This window comes from Peromyscus eremicus, chromosome 20 (genome assembly GCF_949786415.1).
Source record: "Peromyscus eremicus chromosome 20, PerEre_H2_v1, whole genome shotgun sequence".
NCBI lineage: Eukaryota > Metazoa > Chordata > Mammalia > Rodentia > Cricetidae > Peromyscus > Peromyscus eremicus.
In genome coordinates this window covers 3,308,891-3,331,277 of record NC_081436.1, presented here as the reverse complement: position 1 = coordinate 3,331,277, position 22,387 = coordinate 3,308,891, and the positions used below count along the sequence as shown (strand labels likewise).

The 22,387-nt window shown below is 45.7% G+C and overlaps 1 protein-coding gene across 1 annotated transcript; it reads left to right on the top strand.

The window, feature by feature from the left end:
- Window positions 1-2,133: 2,133 nt before the first annotated feature.
- On the top strand, window positions 2,134-22,334 carry Tmprss12 (transmembrane serine protease 12). Its single transcript, XM_059247334.1, has 5 exons — window positions 2,134-2,334; window positions 3,326-3,521; window positions 6,864-7,132; window positions 19,742-19,884; window positions 21,788-22,334. Exons 1-5 carry the CDS (start codon window positions 2,166-2,168, stop codon window positions 22,037-22,039), a joined length of 1,029 nt encoding a protein of 342 aa, XP_059103317.1. The 5' UTR covers window positions 2,134-2,165; the 3' UTR covers window positions 22,040-22,334.
- The last annotated feature ends 53 nt before the right edge of the window (window positions 22,335-22,387 follow it).

Genomic DNA, 22,387 nt, shown 5'->3' with positions numbered 1-22,387 from the left:
GATAGAAAGACGGTTCAGTGGTTAAGAGCACGTCACTTACTCCTGGGAGTCTGGCACCTTCTTATGGCTTCTATGGGTACTGCATGAATCTGGTACACACACACCACACACACACACATATAAAAATAAATTGCCAGGTGTGGTGGCAAAATGCCTTTAATCCCATCACTCAAGGCAGAGGCAGGCAGATCTCTGTGAATTTGAGGCCAGCCTGGTCTACACAGTGAGTTCCAGGACAGCCAGGGCTACACAGAGAAACTCTGTCTCGGAAAAGAAGAAAAACAATTAAGCACAGGAGGTAGAAAGAGGTGCTCAGGGAAAGAGGGTGTGGGCTTTTCAAAGGCGAGTCGTGAGTGTCTTAGCAGTGGGTAATTATAGGAAGAGTTTTGATGGCTGTCATGTTAGGGTTGCCAAGAAACTCTTCCTCCTTTTAATGATACGTGAAATTATAGGGTGGCTCCAAAGGAACCTTGGTTAGGATTGTAATCTGATAAAATAAAACTATGGCTGGGTATAGCAGGCTTTCTCAGACCGCCAGCCCCTAAATCATGACACGGAGACAATATTAGTTATGAATGCTCGCCCTTAGCTTATGCTTGTCCCACTAGCTCTTATAACTTAAATTGACCTGTTTCTCTTCATCCACGTTTTGTCTCAGGGTTTTTCACCTTTCCTTCTTTCTGTATGTCCTACTTTCCTGCTTCTCCTGTGTCTGTCTGTCTGGCCCTGGGCGTCTCCCTCTCTTTTCCCTCGTTCTCGTTCTCTCTCTCTTGTCCCCCCCCCCTTATTTATTCTCTCTGCCCACCAGCCCCACCTATCATCCCTCTCCTGCCCAGCTACTGGCCATTTGGCTTTTTATTAGACCAATCAGGTGCCTTAGGCAGGCCAGATGAAACATCTTTACATAATTAAACACATGCAGCAGAAACAAATGTAACACATCTTTGCCTAAAGTAATTTCCACAACAGCTGGGTCCCTGACATGGTTCAGTGAGAGAAGGTGCTTGTCACCGGGCCTGACTGAGTTTAATTCCTAGGACCCCTATGGTGGAAGGAGAGAACCAATCACTGATAGCTCTCCTCTGACCTCCACACATGCACAGTAGCATGCATGTGTTCACCCAATGCACACACAAAATAAAATGTCATTTTTTTTCTTTTTCTTTTTCCTTTTTTTTTAAAGATAAGCATGGGGCTTGAGAGATGGCTCAGAAGATCACTGGTTGTTCTCTGGAAGAGCTAGGTTCAGTCCTCAGCACTCACATGGTGGCTCATAACCTCCACAAGTCCAGTTCTATTTATATATACACACAGGCAATCACTCAAACAAAATGAAAATGAATAAATATTTAAAAGAAAATAAAAAGCCGGATGATGGTGGCGCACACCCTTAATCCCAGCACTCAGGAGGCAGAGGCAGGTGGATCTCTGTGATTTCGAGGCCAGTCTGGTGTACAGAGCGAGTTCTAGGAGAGCCAAGGCTACACTGAGAAACTGTCTCAAAACAAGATAACCATGGGTCACAGGAGCTGCATGATGGGGTTAAGACTCGTCTTTCACTGTTACGTGGGGTTTCCTCTGAGATTCCTAGGAACTTTTGGTTTATACCCGGGAAACACAAAAGTGATATACACTTAGGCCTTAACCACGATTCACTGCCATTTTAACGTTTTGATTGAAATACTCCCACATAAGAGGACTATTCGTTATATGCAGGCAACCTTCACACCCGAGTTTTTAAATGATTCAGTTCTGACCTATTACTGTGAGCATGAGCGGGGACGACGGTGCCCGTGGCTGAGAGAGGAGGACACCTTCCTTCCGGGTCTCAGGGGCATGCTTGCCACGTGCCGAGCCACCCCCCTACCCCCTACCCCCCACCTCCCCACCCCCCTACCCCCCTACTCCCTACCTCCCCCACCCCACCCCCGGGGTCTGCCAGAGCTCTGGGCCCCCACCGGACACACGGCGAGGCCTCCCTTCCGTTGCCATCCTGGGGTGCCGACTCCGCACCCGCCGCCTTTGTCCCCTGCAGTCTCAACCCCTGCACGCTCTGCTCCTTCCCCCGCTCCACGCACGACCGACCAGCATGCACCGCGCACCGCGCACCGCGCACGCGCGCCTGCGCCTCGGGCGCCGCCGCCATCTTGGGGCCTGCGGGCGCCATGGGGTCGTGGGCGCTGAGGGCTGCGCTGCTGTGCCTGGGCGGCGCCCTCGTCTGCTCCGAGCTCCACTCGCTGGCCCGCAGGGGCGGCCCCGACCTGGCGCAGGGACAGGCCACCGCGCGAGGGCCCGAGGCCGGGACCCCGGAAGAGGAAGAGCTCTTCGCGAAGGGCAGTATCTGGTGCCTCAGCAGGGCGAGGCTCGCCCGCTGTCCTCGCCGCCTCACCCCAAAGACACGGGCCGCAGCTGCTCCCAGACCCGTGGTAGCGATGTCAGTGGTGACCCCAACATTCAGCACTTACCGTTTTATCAACAGACTCACAGTGCTCAGGGCTCAAAGGGTCCTGTTGGGTGACCTTTTCAGAATGCGGTTGAGAATTACTCAACAGGTTAACTGGCAAGACGTGCATAGGTGTACCTCTTAATCAACTGCAGCTTTTGGAGTTTATTTATGTACATGCTACCTACACACCCTTACCATTGAGCTATATATCTATCCTAAGCCACTAAGCACGAGGCTTTATGTATTCCTTCTCTCCCTCTCTCTCTCTCTCTCTCTCTCTCTCTCTCTCTCTCTCACACACACACACACACACACACACACACACACACACACACACACGTGTCTCACTATATAGTCCAGTCTTCCTGTCTGATACTTTTGAATGACCAAAGTTTGTACTGCCACTGGGAGGTGGTGGCGCACGCCTTTAATCCCAGCACTTGGGAGGCAGAGGCAGGTGGATCTCTCAGTTGGAGGCCAGCCTGGTCTACAAAGGGAGTTCCAAGACAGCCAGGGCTACACAGAGAAACCCTGTCTCCAAAACAAAACAGAAAAAACAAGTGTATATACTATGCTGCCTGGGTCTTAGGCGCTTGATCACTGTTTCACAAAGCAAAGAACATGGTCTTTGGCCAGAGAAATTTATTTTTATCTTCTTGGGCAATAGAGTTATTAATAAATTATGTTGATTTTGTGTCTTCCTAAGTAGTGAAGTATGGCATGTTTGTCTTAATTCATTTGCTGTTGAAAATTTCAGCTTGCCTCAAATTTGGCTTGCTTTATCTGTGTCCAAAGAGAAAAAGGATTGTGTTATTGTATTCAGGTGAGGAAGTAACACCAAATGTGTTTATTCCAAATAATGTATTGTTTTGTTTTTAGATTGTGGAATAGCACCACTTAGGGGTGCATTGGAAGGGTCTCGGATCATAGGAGGCACACAAGCTGCTCTTGGAGCGTGGCCATGGCTAGTCAGTCTGCAGATTCAAGATGGCGATTTACTTGTGCATGTATGTGGTGGTGCCTTAGTGAGAGACAGGTGGGTCCTCACAGCTGCCCACTGCACTAAAGAGTCTAGGTATGTATTCACACCATGCCTCCCATTTTCTTCCCATAGGGAATATTTGGAATGGTAGAGTATTATGGGACTTTAGCTAAGTATCATGTCTACACGTAGTTATAAATAATTCCTTATATACGATACTGCATTTGTTGAAACGAATTCTTTAAATCACACATTGGCCACGTTTTCTGTGGATACTTGATAGGGTTTGCAGGCCACATAGTTTGTTACATTACTTAGTATGAAAGTAACCATACATACATGGAAAATACATAATGACTGTTGCTGCGGTCCTGTAAAACCGTACATATAATTATATGTGTGTATGCGTAAAAACATACTTGTTCATGGGTTGCATAAAAACAAGACAGGTCAGACTTAATCTTTATTATTTGAACTCTGAAAAAGACTCTTGGGTCTCATTTGCACTGAGTCCTAACGTCCTATTTTCATGTGATTTCTGTGACCCAGATGTAATTTCAAAGGCTAACTCCATGCCCAATCCAGTAACTTCTAAGTCACTAACATCCTAGTGACCCTGTGGTATAGGACAGTTATGACAGATTTTCCTTAAGAGTTTCTCTTTTCTTCTCCTAAAACATTTTTATGTCTATAAGTGTTTTGTGTGCATGTATGTTTTTGCACCATACATGTTTGTTGTGTGTCCCTGGTGTCCAAGGAGGCCAGAGAGGGCATCTGATCCCCTGGAACTGGAATTATAGATGGTTGTGAGCCAGCCATGAGGCGGCTGGAAGCAGAACCCAGCCCCCTGCAAGAGCAGTAACACCCCCAACCCCCTGAGCCCTCTCTCTAGCCCAGAGGCATCTCTTCTAAGACACTGGTGAGCTGGAGGTGGGGGAGCGCAATGGTGCTGCTGTTTTATTTTTTTCTGCCCTTTTCCCTCTTTCTACTAAATTAATTCCTCACAACACCAGCTTTTCCGTGATCCTTTACAGCTCTTCATTCTCTATACTAATCTTTCATTTTTAGCTCCTATTGCTAGGTAGCTTTCTCATCAACTTGTATGATGAATTACCTGATTAGCACAGCATAGCTCTTCATTCTAGGTGAAGCAATAGTCCCCCAGTTTACTAATGAGCCATCCCTTGGCCAAAGATCCACCCCTGTCTGACAGCTGTGGATAAGGGGTTTGGGGCATGTATTGGATCAGGGCACCTAGAGGACAAAGTGGGCAGGTCACTTCCTTGTACAAGCATATAAGTATATCACGTATAATCACCAATATATACTTCTAGCAGAAGGAGAGGGCGGCTGTTGCTTTCTGGCACTGTGGGCTGCACCTAAGGCCTTACACATGCCAGGTGAGCGCTCCAGTTCTGAGCCACCATCTCCAGCCATGTACATGACACTGAAAAGAACCTGTGTGGTGGGCGGTATTGTTGTCCATCACAGGGCAGAACCACAGGGCTTTCCCTGTGATACTGGCTCTCACTCTGGCAGAAATGACCAATGTAGGTGGAGTTTTCCTGTGCCATGGCCGCCTCCCAAATAACCAACATGGAGACTATTAGTCATAAATGCTCAGCTGATAGCTCAGGCTTGTTACTAGCTAACTCTTACACTTAACCCATATTTCCTATCAATGCTTTGCCACATGGCTTGCTACCTTTCCTTAATACGGCGTGCCCATCTTGCTCTCTCTGTGTCTCCCAGTGCCTCTCTCCTGACTCCACCCTTTTTTATCCCAGCATCCTCAGTTTGATTGTCCCGCCTAACTTTATCCTGCCTTGCTATAGGCCAATCAGCTTCTTTATTAACCAAAAAGAGTAATACATATTCACAGTATGCAGAAGGATTATTCCACAGCAGACCATTATGATTTAGTTTCTCTCATTTCTCATTTATCTAATTATTTTCTTTTATAATTAGGGCATAATTTCATGTCTCTCAGCATACCTGTGAGAGATTGTCTAGAGTAGATTGAGGTGGGATCCACCCTAACTGAGGGAGGCGTTATTCCTTTCTTAAGACTGAATAAAAAGGAGAATTGGAGCTAGGCCACTAGTGTTTAGCTCCCTCTGCTTCCTGTGTATCTGAAGTCCCACCTTCCTGCCATGATGGACTGTGCCCTAGGTCTATGAGCCAAAATAAGCCCTTCTCCACTATGCTGCTTGTATTGGAGTATTTTATCCCAGTGAGACAGATTAAATAATAAACATGATAAAACTGTCTCAAAAAACAAATCCTTTCTTATGTCAGTGTTATATTTTCACTTGTTTTCTTTTTGGTTTAATTTTCTCAATTCTAATACTAAAATCCAAATGTTTTATTCTAGTATATTTTTCAGAATTAGGGTTTTGAGAGATGGCTCAGTGGTTAAAAGCACTGTCTGCTCTTCCAGAGGACCTGGGTTTGATTCCTAGCACCCACATGGCAGCTCACAACTATCTATAACTCCCAATTTCAGGGAATCTGATTCCCTCTTCTGGCATTCTTTTTTTTTCTTTGAGACAGGGTTTCCCTGTATAGCCCTGGCTGTCCTGGAACTTGCTCTATTCCAGGCTGTCCTTGAACTCAGAGATCCGCCTGCCTCTGCCTCCCACCACCCAGCTTCTTCTGGCATTCTTGGGCATCAGGCACATATGTGGTGCCTAACATATGTACAGGAAAACATCCATAACACATAAAATAGGAGTAAATAAATCTTTAAAAAGTTACAAAAGTAGAGGAAATATTTTCCCATGTCCTTATCACACAGCTTCAAGTTTCAAACTTATACCTCATCTTTTAATGATTTTTATTGGCATGCATTAATTATACATAACTTCATGATGACATTTCATATAAGTATATCATGTATTCACTCCTGTGCCCTCTCCTGCCCCTCCCCCACCCCCACCCCCGTGCCTTATGTATGCTGAGCCTGGACTGTGTAGAGCTAAACTCCTTGTTTTCCAGTTATTTGGAGGCAAATCCCACACTAGCACCTCCCTGTCTCTTGAAGACAGCAACTCTTAAGAGAATTCTAAGTTTTTAATACATTTGGGGTTTACTTTGGTGCTTTGTGTTTCAGAGATTTCATTTTCTTTTCTTTCCAAACAGCTAGCTGTCTCGGAACCATATGTCGAGTAATTCAGGCTTCTGTCTGCTAGTGAGGGACGCTGGCCTGCAGCCACGTGGTCCTCGTGGTCTGGAATCTGAGTTTCTTGTCCCACTCAGCCTCCTCCTCTCTGCTGTATCATGACATCTGGGCTCTTATTTTACACTTCATGTCACGTGGAAAAACGCTTAAAACTTTGTTGTCAGTCCAATATAAAAAACCCGAAATCTCATGGAAAATCAAGGAAAAGAGTTTAAGTGAGCTTGTGTGTAATAAGAATGTCTGCTTTCTTGCAGTGATCCTCTCAAGTGGAGAGCAGTGATCGGAATCAATGACCTCTCCAGGCGCCGCTCCCGCATCAAGAATATCCGAGTAGTAGCCATCATCATCCAACCAGACTTTATTATGGAAACTTTCGTAAATGATATCGCACTGTTCCGTTTAAGGAGACCCGTGAGGTATAATGACTATATTCAGCCTATTTGTCTACCTTTTGGTATTCTCCAAAAACTGGACCAAAACACAACGTGTTTTATAAGTGGCTGGGGAAGAACCAAAGAAGAAGGTAATTATAGTCTGAATTCAGCTGATACACACCCTCCTGATTATTGGCAGAGGGAGGGAATCTTTTTACACATTAATAGCCTTGTGTATATTTCTTTCAAGCTATTGATTGATTAGTTGATTGATTGTGCTAGGGATCAAATTTAGTGCTTTGCACGTGCTAGGCAAGCAGTCTATTATTAAGTTTATTCACCCCATTTTATGTATTTATTTATTTTTACCTTTCTACCCAAAAGCTAAAAAGTTGAGTTTATAAACCATGAAAAAGAATACCTTGTTTTTTCTTCCTTATGGGAGAGAGAAGTTTCCTTGCATAAGCCGAAGTATATAGGAACTCTGGTTATAAACACCAAAGATACTTGAATTGCAGATATTATTGACAGTCTGGCGTTTCTGCAGCCCAGGACTCAGTTGATGGGAGACGTGGGACAGAAATGCCCACCTTAAACCAGAAGTTTGGGGCTCCCAGGACTGACTGTTTACTTTCCTTTTCATGTAATGCCCTATGCAGGATTAGGCAGGAGGCCCTGTCTCTCTCATTAGCTGTTGATCCATAGGCCAGACAGGAAGAACAGAAAAGCTGTCTTTCTAAGAGCAGCAGGCTTCCTGAGCGAGCATGTACGTTCTCGGGTTCCTGCTCCCTCAGTATGCTTTGAAATGCTGCTGCTGCCTTTCTGTCTGGCAGACCAGGAGTGTAAAGTGTACTAGTTCAGTTCCTAATGCTGTGATAAGCCCCACGACCAAAGCAGTGTGGGGAGGAAAGGGTTAATTCGGCTTCCAGGTTCCCATCACAGTCTGTTAATGGAGGGGGTCACGCAGGCAACAACCCTGAAGGAAGGCTGCTCACTGGCTTGAGCCCATGGTTTCCTCAGCCTGCTTTCTTGTTTGATTTACTGATTGATTGAGACAAGGTCTCTCTACAGAGCCCTAGCTGTCCTGGAACTCTTTATGTAGTTCAGGCTGGCTTTGAACTCACAGAAATCCACCTGCCTCTACCTCCCAAGTGCTGGGATTAAAGGTGTGAACCACCATATCTATTTCAGTTTGCTTTCTTATCCCACTCAGGGCCAGTGCTGAACGGTGGCACCATCCACAGTGGGCAGGCCCTCCCACAACACTCAATAATCCAGAAAATACCCAGTCTTGCCCACAGACCAGTCTGATGCAGGGAGCTCTTTAACTGGGCGTTCTTCTCCCCAGGTGGGTCAGGTCTGGGTCACGTTGATGAAACCAGCACAGAGACCATGGGTGTTAAAAACGGAGACTTTACCAACAGTGGCCTCCATGTGTAATCCCAGAAGTCAGGAGTTCCAGGTCCTCCTCAGCTCTATGTGGAATGAACTCAAGGCCAGCCTAGGCTACATGAAATCCTGTCTCAACCAACACCTCCCTGCCCCATTCTCCCATACCACTCCATCCATTCTCCTTAAAAAAGCAGCAGCTAGGACTCAAATTGAAGTCTTTGTGATTCCGAAGCCTTATTCAGGCTTTAACTAGCACACTGATCTGTTCTTGAGAGCGTCGTAGACCAGTTTGGAGCATATGAGATCAAGCACTGAGATTTGTTTTCCATTGCTCATGGGCCCAGCAAGTATGGATTTTTTTTTAATTTTTTTATTTTATTTATTTTTTATTTTTTTAAAGACAGGGTCTCATGTAGCCCAGATTGGCCTTGAATTCACCCTGTTGTCAAAAATGACTTTGAGGCTGGGTGGTGGTGGTGAATGCCTTTAATCCCAGTAGTTGGAAGAGAGAGGCAGTTGGCTCTCTCTTGGATCTGAGAGTTCAAGGCCACCTGAACTACATAGCAAGTTCCAGGACAGCCACATCCTTAGTGAGACCCTGTCTCAGAAACAGTCACCAACATAAGATAACCGCGGACCTGTACAGATGTGCACCACCATATCTGGTTTTTATTTGTGGTTATTTAGACAGTAAAAAGATAATTTTAAGGAAGACTTTTAAAAAAATTACTGTTTTTCTTGAGCACTGTTGAAGGAAGATAAGGAAAGCAATACAGTATAGGAAAAGAGCATGCACAACAGAACCATAGTCCTAAATTCCAGCCTTGCCATGTTCTAACTCAAAGAGCATGGGCATTGGCCTGTAGGCATACATTTTTAATCCCAGCACTTGAAAGGCAGAAGCATATGGATCTCTGTGAGTTCAAGGCCAGACTGGTCTACTTATCGTGTCCCAGAACAGCCAGGGCTACATAGAGACCCCCTTTCTCAAAAACAAACAAACAAAATTAACCAAAAAAGAACGTGGTCATCCAAATGAATTGTTGACAGTTATTATAAAGCAATAATATAAGAATAGTTGCAGCCAGGTGGTGGTGGCGCACGCCTTTAATCCCAGCACTCAGGAAGCAGAAGCAGGCGGATCTCTGTGAGTTTGAGGCCAGCCTGGTCTGTAGAGTGAGTTTCACACACCGTCTGTGTACTAACCCAGCAATACTCTGTAACACAGTGAAGCTTGAGGAGGTCACATTCACACCCTGAGTCACACAGCTAACTACTCCTTCAGCTAACCAAGCCCATGCCATTGTCTTCCAGTCAGCGTCAGTCTTACCATGTCCCTCATGATCTGCAAGGCATCAGACAGTTCAGATAAAACTGGTGTACCAACATGGCATACCACAAACACACCTGAGCCTTCCCACTGAGGACCACCCAACAGGAAGGATCCATAGGGCAGGAATGGAGCACACAGGACAGGCAAGATGGCTGCAGTGGGTACAGGTACATTCCAAGCCACCTTGATGACCTGAGGTTAAGGAGAGAACTGATTCCATAAGGCTGCCCTCTGACCCCCACGTGCACTGTGGCATGCACATACCCCAGCCCACAATAACGAGAGAGCTTAAGGACAGAGCGTGGAGCGCAAGGGGAGGAGCCGGGCACAGAGGTGACGCTAATCTGAGAGTGTTTGACACCTGACAGGCATCGACTCCAGTGGGTTTATGGACCTTGGGGAAAACAAAGAGCCCAACTGATGGAGGAGAGATGCCCATAAAGCTGGAGCCCATGATTCATAACATGGAGTGGCCACAGCCACAGCCCACTTCAGATATGACAAGAAGCTTGGAAACATCATTACACGCAGTCCTTGGCCTGTGCGTGCTCCCTGTAACGGTGTCCTTTGGGCTGTTTGGCACACCTGTAGTTCACCATGTTGCAGAAGAAAATTTATCCTCAGAGATACTCTGTAATGACCAGTACTCATCTTAAAGCCCTGTATATACATGGCTGTGTGAGAGACAATGGGAAAGGCACATGACAGCAGTAACTTAAAATCTGGGGCCGAGGGACACGGCCTAGTGGTTAAAAGCACTGGCTGGTCTTTCAGAGGACACAGGTTCCAGCACCCATATGGTGGCTCACAACTGTCTGTAACGCCAGTTCCTGAGGAATCTGATGGCTTCTCTGACCTCCATGGGCACTGTATGCACATGGTGCACAGACATATGTGCAGACAGAACGCCCATACATGTAAAATAGTAATAAAAATCAATCTAGAATGGAAGAGCAAGCAGGAATGACTTCATTAATACTGTAAAGTAGAGCAGATCAAATAAAGTTACCAGAATGCTGAGGAATACTGTATCATAATAAAAGGTTCAATCCACCAGAAACAGCAGCAACTGTAAATACACAGAACCAAAGAGGGAAGGTTTCTCTACAGTGATATGAAGCCCAAGCTGGCCAGTGCTCAGTCCTCCTAGCTCAGCGTCCCATTGTTGAGGTTACAGCTTGTGCCATAGAACTCAGCAGCAGAGTGCAACCCTGTACTAAAAAACTAAACAAGAGCCAGGCAGTGGTGGCACATGCCTTCATCTCTGTGAGTTCAAGACCAGCCTGGTCTATAGAGTGAGTTTCAGGACAGTCAAGGCTACACAGAGAAATCCTGTCTCAAAAAACCAAAAACAAGAACCAGAACAGAGAGAAGTGGAGAAAGACAATCCCCACAGCACTCTAAGCAGAGGCTCACTGCAGTTTTATTTGTGGGGTCAGCAAGATGGCTCAGTGGAAAGTGGTGTCTGCCCTCAGGCCTGACAGTCTGAGTCTGATCCCTGGGATCCACTCAGTGGAGGAGAAGACTGACTCCATATGTAAGAACACATGTGCACATGCACACACAGTGATGTGTTTTGGTTCCGTGTAATCTTGGCAGGAGAGGACATAAAGAGCACCCTGTGTGGTCCTCTGCCTTATATATGATAGGCAACACGCTTTGGCTACAATCAGCCACAACAGTCGTTTGGAAATGAGTCGAATGTAATCAAAGAATTATCTATTTGTATTCCAAACCCTGAAATAGTTAGAAAACCTGCCAAGTGGGATGAGGAGGTGGACATTTCTTCAGAACTGTGTATGATGACTACCACTCCCCTGAATTTGCAGTCAACTCACACCACGTCTTCTAAGACATAGATGCCAGCTGAGAACTTAAGCAGCATGGTGCTGTCTGTCCCTAGGTACCAGGTCATGTGCAAGTCATATTTATAAAAATTTCAACTTTAGCCGGGCGGTGGTAGCACCCGCCTTTAATCCCAGAACTCAGGAGGCAGAGCCAAGTAGATCTCTGTGAGTTTGAGGCCAGCCTGGTCTACAGAGTGAGTTCCAGGAAAGGCACAAAGCTACACAGAGAAACCCTGTCTCCAAAAACAACAACAACAACAAAAAAAAAAAAAAAAAAAAAAAAACCAAAAAAAAAAAAAAAGCCAACTTTATCTAAGGCTTCAAAGCACTCTTTATAGAGGTTAATGAAAATGAATTTTTTTAAATTATTAAACCTTAGGGAAGTCAGGTGCCAAGAGTGAGGGACATCAGAAAAAGGCCTTAAAGAGTTCAGATATCACAGTCACCAGGAAAGATCCAAGAGATGAGAAAGGAACCCTGGAGAACACAATGCTGGAGCTGAGGGAGGAAGACACTTCAGTGGTGTAGCCGCTGGTCAGTGCCCACAGAAGCAGCACTAATCAACTCCTCAGGTCACAAGAGAAGGAGACATAAAGGCAGATGTGGGGAGAAGCGGGAAGGGATGCAGGGGAAGGAGACAGAACGGGGTGATGAATACTATCAAAACATATTACATACATATGTGACGTGTCACAATATAGACTGCTATTATGTGATTATGATACATGAAAATAACTTAATAAGCTGGTCAGATGGCGTCTGGTCATGACTGACTCTCACAGTTTTCCTCTGACCCTGATGTGTGTGCTATGACACACGCATGCACACACAAAATAAATGATTGTAATAAAAATTACATACTAAATAATAATTTCCATGCCTTCCCCAAAAAAATATAAAGAAAAGGAGCAGAGGATGTAGTTCAGTGGCAGAGTGCTAGCATGCACAGTCCTGCTGTTTGATTCACAGGAGGAGGAAGGGAAGGATGGAGAAACAGATCACCAAATACATAAACAAACACTGTTTATAAGGAAACCAGTAGAAATAGCAAATAACAGAGTCAACCTCCAAGGACTTCCTGTATTATCAATATTTAGATATAGAATATCCAGTAAACATATTTTAGTTCTTCAAAGGAATAAAAAGAAGTTATAATTTAATAGGTGATTAAATGACCAGGCATGCTTCAAAGACAGCCAAATACAATTTTTAAAAATGAAAACTGTAACTACTGTATTTGGCGCTCACTGGATGAGCACGGTGTTGCACACGCTGAAGAAGGAAGGTGTGAGGCAAAAGAAATGACCGAAGGACATGAAGAGGCTGAGGGGGGGAAGACCGGGTGAACACTGGGCGTGACCCACACCTGTCATCCAGCACTCAGCCTGAAGACAGGAAGGTAAGAGCCCAAGGCCAGTCTCAGCTGCACAGTCTGGGACCAGCCCGAGCTATCTGAGTTCTTGTCTTTAAAAAGGGTGGAGGAGTGGGAATGAAAGACAATTAGAAAGAAACAAATCCAGGGCTGGGAAGATGGCTCTGTGGGTAAGAGTGCTAACAGTGCTTGCTGCAGACATGAAGACCTGAGCCAGCACCCATGTGAGAGACCTAAGCCGGGAGAGCGCCACTGAGGGATGGCTTCAGCCCCTCCCTGCTTTAAAAAGCCTCTGAATCCAATGGTTTGACCCCCACACCTGAGTGCGCACGTGCACACACACCCCCAGATGCCTCTAACCACGGTGCTGTGTGAGTCTCAGTGGAATGAAGAAGAGAGCGTAGAGCAGGGCACCCAGTTCCTACTCTGGCCACCAGACGGGCATGTGCACTGTCCAGTCCTGACTCTGGCTTTTGGTTGTTTTTTTGTTTGTTTTTGTTTTGTTTTGTTGAAACAGGGTTTCTCTGTGTAGCTTTGGTGCCTGTCCTGGAACTCACTCTGTAGACTAGGCTGGGCTCGAACTCACATTGATCCACCTGCCTCTGCCTCCCGAGTGCTGGGATTAAAGGTGTGTGCCACCACCGCCCAGTGGCTTTTGCTTTTTATGGTTTTTAGAGTAAATGAAAAAAAAAATTGTCAAAATTTAAAATGTGTGCTCTTAAATGACTTGGGAGTCAAGAGCACTGGCCGCTCTTGCAGAGGACCTGGTTCAGTTCGCAGACCTCACATGTTGGTTCACAACCGAGTTCCAGGGGATCCATTGCCCCTCTTCTGACCTCCACAGGCACCAGGCACACATGTGTGCACATTTGTACATACATAGAGGCAAACATCCATACACATAAAAATAAGCCCTTAACTGTGCAACATTTATTGTCCTCCTGAAATTCATTTAGCCCCCTTTGAAGATACCTTAAAATTAATGAGCCTGAATGTAGCCATTATGAGACCATTAGTTCTGCTCCTTGTGAGCTGCCTGTTTTTCCTTTATGGTTCTTAGTTGTTCTTTTGCAGAGCTACTAGCTTAAGTCGTGCTGGGATCAAGAAAAATGGGCCTTGGCGGTTCTTGTTCCTGGAGCTGTATCCATGTCAGTGGATGCCCACACGCTCCAGAAGAGAATTTGACATTGCTGCTGCTGCTGTTGCTGTTATGGCAGTGGCGGCCACCGCTGCTACTGTTTTTTGGGATTACCATTTCATAATTGGTTACTACAGCTAGCACAGTGGAGACCCTGGCAGCAAAAGTACCTACCACAGTTAGTTAATTTTTCATTCTATTGGGCATGATAAATTTAATTCAATAGTTATATACAGTTTGATTGTCTTTGAAAATTATAAATTTATAAACTCAAGATCAATTTGCTTTTGGGATACCATCTTACAAGGACTCCAATTTACAGTAAGGCTTGTTAAGAAAAGGAATGGCTCAGTTGCCTTTAGCCTACTGGCTATGGGTGGGTTAGGACTTCTGTTGGTCTTTTATGTGTCGAACACACAGATTGCAAGCCCAGCGCCACTTTGACATCTTTGGCAGCAGTTAACTCTGCAGCTCACACAGGATTAAGCCTGTATGATAATGAGTATTCAGAGATGGGTAATGCCTGGGGGGGCGCTCACCAACCTAAGACAGAGCACCTGTGTGGCCTGGGCAGGCGTCTCCATGACGGGTAAAGTGACCTGGTGATGTCCCATGCAACCCAAGTCAGAAGCTCATTTTCTAGTAAAAGGGGGACCTGTAGGGCCCTGGCCCCCGTTTGGGGTAACTGTTGTCTTGCTTGCTGACCTTAACCTTGATATCCTCCCTATACTAATTCCCTGCCAGGTTCTACCCTCCTGAATGCTTAAGGGAAGTTCCTTGTCTGTGTATCCTGTATATTGGACGTTAATAGCTTAGATGCAAGATTGTAAAACATCGGTAGTGTTTCCCATTGTACTGTAAGCCTGTATTTAAGACCTCCTCCCTCCTTCAATAAATGGCATTCGGCAACAAAAAATAAATAAATAAATAAATAAAATAATAAATAAAAAATAAAAAGCCCTTAAAATGCATGCTCTTCAAAAGACACATTTAAGAGAATGGAAAAGATAAGCTTCCAACTAAGAGAGAAAAACATTTGATATAGAAATTCTGTGAGAGCTATAAAGAACATGTATAACTGATCCAGGCAGTGGTGGCACATGCCTTTAATCTCAGTACTTGGGAGGCAGAGGCAGGCAGATTTCTGAGTTCGAGGCCAGCTTGGTCTACAGAGCGAGTTCCAGGACAGCCAGGGCTACACAGAGAATCCCTGTCTTGAAAAACAACAAAATAAAAAAACCCAAACTTGTATAACTCAGTACTGACTGAGTTGTGAATTCGCTGACAATTTGAAAAGATACCTCATCAAAGTAGACGCACAGGTGGCCAATACTAGGTAGAAAGATGTTGACGTCACTGATACCACAATGAGAAGTCACCACACATCTAGTCTTGACCCAAAAGATGGACAGTAATGGGCTAGAGAGATAGCTTAGTGATTAAGAGCACTGGCTGCTCTTCCAGAGGTCCTGAGTTCAATTCTCAGCACCACATGGTGGCTCACAGCCATCCCTAATGAGATCTGGTGCCCTCTTCTGGCCTGCAGGCAGAACACTGTATACATAATAAATAAATAAATCTTTAAAAAAAATAGATGGGTAGTATCAAGTCCTGGAAAGGATCTGGAGAAACTGGACACTTCCACATTGCTGAGGCGAGGCGGGGGATGTAAAATGGTGAAAGTATGTAAGCAGTTTCTTCTTGTTTGTGAAATAAGAGTCTCCCAGACCAGACTGACTTTAAACTCGCAGTGACCCCCCTGCCTCAGCTTCTCAAGTACTGGGATTACAGAAGTGTGCCATCACATCTAGCTTTGTCAGTTTCTTCAGAATTTTACCACATACCTACCATGTTGAACACGGCCACTGTATGAGCCACTGTTAGGCGTCTGTCAGATGAGAAACGGCCACAGGAGTTCTCATCGTTGTGTCATTAACAAACCCCAAACTGGAAACTAAATGCCCAGCAAATGATGACGTGCTGTATAATCCACCAAATGAGTACTCTTCAATAATAATGGCACAGGCTATTTAATTATATACACCAAGGCAGCCTCTAACCCATCGGCCGCAGCATGGGGTGTGGCTCAGTTGGTGGACTGTTTGCATGCACAAAGCCCAGGGTCCAAACGCTAGCCCTGAATAAACTGTGTGTGAGGATGCAGGCTTGTGGGCCTAGTGCTGGAGAGGTAGAACCAGCAGGATCAGAAGTTCAAGATTATCCTTGGCTACATACCAGGTCAGAGTAGAATGCAAGAGACCCTGTCTCAAAGAACCAAACAAACGGAAACCAAGCACTTGCAGGCTCTTTTCTCAGCCCATTAGGCCACGCCTGTTTGTGGACCACATTTTTCTAATGAGCTGTCTGTCTAGTCCATGCCTAGTTTAGCAAGCATGAACTTTCTTCTATCCCTCCTGCTGCTGCTGCCTGGATTTTAGCTGTTATGATTTTTCTCTTAAATTCTAATAAAGTTCTCCCTGGGCATGCTTTTGATAAAAACCAAGACCAAGGCTGGAGAGATGGCTTAGTGTTTAAGAGCACTGGCTGTTCTTCCAGAGGACCTGGGTTTGGTTCCCGGAGTCCATACGGTGGCTCACAGCTGTAACTCTAATTTGAAGGATCTAACCCCTCTTCTGGCCTCCTTAGGTAGTACATGCACATGGTATACATATATACATGTAGGCAAAAATCCATACACATAAAAAATAAAAATCATTTAAAAGTTTTAAAAAACATGAAATGAGCACAGGACCCGGTCCCACTGCCTGGATGCCTCCCAAACAGATCAAGCCAATCAACTGTCTCACCCATTCAGAGGGCCTGATCCAGTTGGGGGCCCCTCAGCCATTGGTTCATAGTTCATGTATTTCCATTCATTTGGCTATTTGTCCCTGTGCTTTATCCAACCTTGGTCTCAACAATTCTCGCTCATATAAACCCTCCTCTTTCTCGCTAATTGGACTCCCAGAGCTCCACCCGGGGCCTAGCCATGGATCTCTGCATCCAGATCCCTCAGTCATTGGATGGGGTTTCTAGCATGACAATTAGGGTGTTTGGCCATCCCATCACCAGAGTAGGTCAGTTCAGGCTGTCTCTCAACCACTGCCAGCAGTCTGTTGTGGGGTATCTTTGTGGATTTCTGTGGGCCTCTCTAGCACTTGGCTGTTTGAAACCTGAGGCCTATGCAGGGTTGCTTGGCTCGGCCCGGGAGGAAGGAACTGGACCTGCCTGGACTGAGTTTACCAGGTTGATCTCAGTCCGTGGGGGAGGCTTTGCCCTGGAGGAGGTGGGAATGGGGGGCGGGCTGGGGGGAAGGTGAGGGGGGCGGGAGGGGGGAGAACAAGGGAATCCGTGGCTGATATGTAGAACTGAATTGTATTGCGAAATTTAAAAAACAAATCATTGGAATGAACAGAGTTCAGTAAAATGACCAGGTATGAGAGCAATATATACAAATATGTTTCAGTACTAGCAAAAATGAAGAGAATTTAATTTTAAAAGTCAGGGGTTGGGAATGTATCTCAGTGAGAGAGCATGTCCTGGACTAGCTCCCTACCACTACAAAAAATGGATATGTAAATAAAGTTAATTCAGCGCCACACATGGCTTGATGATAGTGAGGGCAGAAGAAGTCGGGGTCCTGCTGCACCGCTGCCGGGACTGTGCAGTGGGGGCTGCTTTGGAACACCGTGATCCAACTTCAGCATGTTCACTGAAAGGGGGTGAGCGTGGGCGTCCACACAAGAACCCGTCCATAAACATTTATAGCAGCTCTAGAATAGGAAGAAGGTGGGGGACACCAGGGGCTCAACAACTCGGGACGAAGTCAACCAAACGCAGTATGGCCACTGATTTTATGTGAGTTTCGAGACAGAGTCTCACAGTATAGTTCCAGAACTTTCTCTGTCAACCAGACAAGCCTTGAACTCAGATCTGCCTGCCTCTGCCTCCCAAATGCTGGGATTATGTGCCACTACACCCAGCATTTATTTCCCTTTTTTTTTTTTAAGGGCATGCACCAACATGCCCAGCTTTTTATTATTTTTATTTTTTTATTTTTTTATTTTTTTTGGTTTTTCGAGACAGGGTTTCTCTGTGTAGCTTTGCGCCTTTCCTGGAACTCGCTTTAGAGACCAGGCTGGCCTCGAACTCACAGAGATCCGCCTGGCTCTGCCTCCCAAGTTATTTTTATTTTATTTTATTGTTGTTTTGAGACAAGGTCTCTCTACATAGCCCTGGCTGTTCTGGAACTTACCATGCAGACCAGGCTGACTTGCAACTTACAGAGGTTTGCCTGCCTCGGCCTCCTGAGTACCAGGATTAAAGTATGTCCCACTGTATCCAGCATTCATTTATCTTATTTTTAATTGTGTGTGTGTGTCTATGGTTGCTGTGGGATGGTCTTTCTGTACGCTGTGAATATGTGTTGCTCTCATTGGTTGATAAATAAGCTGTTTTGGCCAATAGCTAGGCAGAATAAGGTTAGGCGGGTACAATCAAACTGAAGACAGAGATGAAGAAGGGCAGAGTTGAGCAGATGTGAGCCAGCTGCCTGAGAAACAAGATACCAGAGAACCGGTAAGCCACGGACCACGTGGCAATACAAAGATTGGTAGAAATGGGTTATTTTAATGTAAGAGCTGGCTAGTAATAAGCCTGGGCCATCAGCCAAACAGTTCTAATTAATGCAAGCCCCTTAGTGATTATTTGGAAACGGCTTCGGGAAGGGCAGGACAGAGAGAAGCCTCTGTTACATGTGGTGAGTGTGTGCAGGTGTGTGCAGTGTCCTAGAGACCAAAAGAGAGGGTCAAGTCCCCAGAGCTGGCATGACAGGAGCTTGGGAGTCACCTGAAATGGGCATGGGAATCAAACTCAGGTCCTCTGCAAGAGCAGGAAGTGCTCTTAACCCCTGAGCCATCTCTCCAACCGTATTTATTTTTTAATAATTTCAGGTAATGTAATGTTTTTAAACTACACAAAGGGATGGAATACTGGCCCGTAAATCAACATTATCCTAAATGAAATAAGCTAGAGAAAAAATGCGTTGTAGTCTACAGCTCCATTTATGTAATGAAAGGCCGTAGGTGGGCAAACCTTAGACAAAGCAGAGTGGCTGTGAGCACCCAGGGCATTGGGGAAACACTGGACTCAATGACACTGAGAGGACCTTTTATGGACCTGTTCACTCCGTTCCTTTAGTGAGGAAACCAGTGAGGTCTCATTAAAGCTCATACTTTAATTTTTCACATCTTATTTTCTCAGACAAGATCTCCTGTAGCCCAGGTTGGCCTTAAACTCACTGTAGCTGAGGATGACTTTGAACTTATGATCCTGCTTCTCCCTCCTGCATGCTGGGATCACAGGCATGTGTCACCACTTGTGGCTTATGCAATGTTGGGGATCAAACCCGGGCTTTGTGCCTGCTTGGCAAGACTCTACCAAGTGAGCTACACACCACTGGCCGCTATTTTTATTTATTTTTTGAGTCTGAGTCTCATTCTGTGGCCCAGACTAACCTTGAGCCAACAGTAATCCTCCTGTCTCAGCATCCAGAGTGCTAAAATACATGTGTGAGTCACCACACTTGGACTACATGCCAAGATTTAGATCACTGTAAAAATGCCTGCAGTTATGAAGACATAACTTACAGAGCTTTGTTCATCCTGCTGCTGACAGGCAGTCCTACCAGCATCCTGCAAGAGGCAAGAGTGCACTTCATTTCTCGAGAGGTCTGCAACTCTGAGCAGAGCTACGGGGGAGTGATTCCTAACACTTCGTTCTGCGCAGGTCACGAAAACGGGACCTTTGACACGTGCAGGGTAAGACCAAACACTTACCCTTTGAGAGGTCTTCTAAAGCCTGGCGGTACCTGAACAGAGTCCTTAATTGTCAGGCTAATGCAAAATTCTTTTCTTTTTCTCCTACTTCAACAATCCAAACCTTGGATCAGATTTCCTGGTTCTTATCTCTATCAGGCTCAAACACAGGCAAAATCTGCCTTGAATCTGTCGTCTTCCTGATCCTCCTCTTCTCATTGTTTTAAAATTTTGTCTTATGTGTCTCAGTGTCTTGCCTGAATGTGTGTGTGTGTGTGTGTGTGTGTGTGTGTGTACTGTGTATCCCTAGTGCCTAAGGAGGCCAGAAGAAGGCATCAGATCCCCTGCAACTGGAGTTACAGGTGGTTATGAGCTGCCATGTGGGTGCTGGGAATTGAACCCTGGTCCTCTGGAAGAGCAGACAGTGCTCTTAACCACTGAGCCATCTCTCCAGTCTCCTTTTTCTTGCTTTTTTATTGTCACCCAGAACCACAGTGCATCCACTGACGGTCTCTAACCCAGTGGATTTTTTTAAAAGTGGGCAACCATCACCTCAAGTCCAACTTTAAGATTTTTGTGTCATTACTAGAAGAAACCTTACCCGTTAAGAATCATGTGTCAGGGCTGGAGACATGGCTCAGCGAAGTGTTTGCTGCACAAGCAGAAGGACCAGAGGTCAGATCCTCAGAACCCACAAAAATAGCAGAACATGTTACATGCCTATAATTCCAGTGCTCCTACAAGGAGATGGGAAACAGAGACAGGGGAATCCCCAGAAGCCTGTAGGCCTTGTAGGCAGCAGTAAAAGAGACCCTACCTCAGGCCAGGGGAAGACGGAGCTCAAGTTGTCTTCAGACATGTGCGCGTTTGCCATGGCATTCGAAGAAAACACCTGACATTGACCTCTGACCTCCACACATATATGTGCTTGCACACACCCATACACACATACATAGACACACACACACACACACACAAAAAGAACTCACACCTCCTCCTCCCACCCATCCCCATCTACACACCCACATCTACACACAGGCAGATGCGAATCTGCAGGACCAGCATCCTGCCATCTCTGGAATGGGTCAACATGTGGTCTTTCGTGACTGGCTCTTCCACATTCATGTTCCCGGGGTTTGCCCAGATGGAGAACACATTAGCACTGTCTGGTCACTTGTCTCGTTGCATCCACACAGTATCTGAGGCCACTGAAGGAAGACTGCTTTGGCTCACCGCCAAGGGGACACCTGGTCACCTTGTGTCTGCAGTCGGAAGGCTCAGCTGGCTCGGCTTTGCCTCTGTACTCAGCCAGGCAGCAAACACCCTTGTCACTGATTCTGAATGCATGTCCCTGTGTCCGCTGTTACCACTTCCACGTTGTCTGGTCATTGTTGCTTTATGCTGGAGATCAAACCCAGGGCCTTGTGCATGTTAGGCGGTGTTACTGAACTATACTTCTGACCTGTATTTCTCATTTGTCATTTTGTGCTTGTTTTTGAGACAGGATCTCACTCTGTAGACCAGGCTGGCCTAGAACTCAGAGATCTGCCTGCTTCTGCCTCCTGAGTGCTGGGATTAAAGGCGTGCAACCCCTACATCCAGCTGTTTTTGTGAAGGATATTATTTGGACCACAAGTTTCCAATGTTTATGAAATCTGATTTCCTTCTTGCCTTTTCTTTCCTGGCTGTTTCTCTTTCCATGTTGGAAACTGGACTCCCAGCTCTGTGCCCTTCCTTCCCTGGGCTTCGTCCTGATAGGAAGTGTGGTGAGCTACTGCCTGAAAGAAAACCAGGACACCTGCATTGTCCCTGAGTAGAAGGAGAAGGGATATTCACAGAAACAGGTGTAGTGTGACTAAGTTGTCTCGGCGTAAGAAACGATAAACCCATCTTGGATTTTTAACAGGGGGACAGCGGTGGACCACTCATGTGCTATCTACCAGAACACAAAAGATACTTTGTGATGGGAATTACCAGCTATGGGCATGGCTGTGGGCGCAAACATTTTCCCGGTGTCTACAGCAATCCGGCCTTCTTCCAGCAGTGGCTCACAGATTATTTCTCACAGGGAAGTGCTAAAGCAGTGTTTAATACGGACATGGTGCTGGGCCAGGTCCTCCTGGCCTTAGGCTCTCTGACCCTTCTAGGAATAACATAAAGAGCTGCTGAAGGCTGCCACTGTCCTCCTTCCCTGCTGTGTTCTACACAAGAAGATCCTTCTTCGTGGCTCACATTAGTGTTCTCACGTCAACACTGTTTTTTGAACAAAAAGGATTGTGACAGAGACAGTTGTGAATTTTGGTGCCAAATCACGTGCCTCCGTCAAAGCTGATTATTTTGCTGTTTAATTATAATTCTGTTTAGGACACTCTTAGAGTTTGTATAAAATATCAGTTCACTGTGTACTTAATCTGTATAAATACCAGTAAACAGTTCATATTTTAACAGAGAAATTTTTGTTAAACTAATCAAAACGCATTTTAAGTTGGATTTATTTGACTTCCAC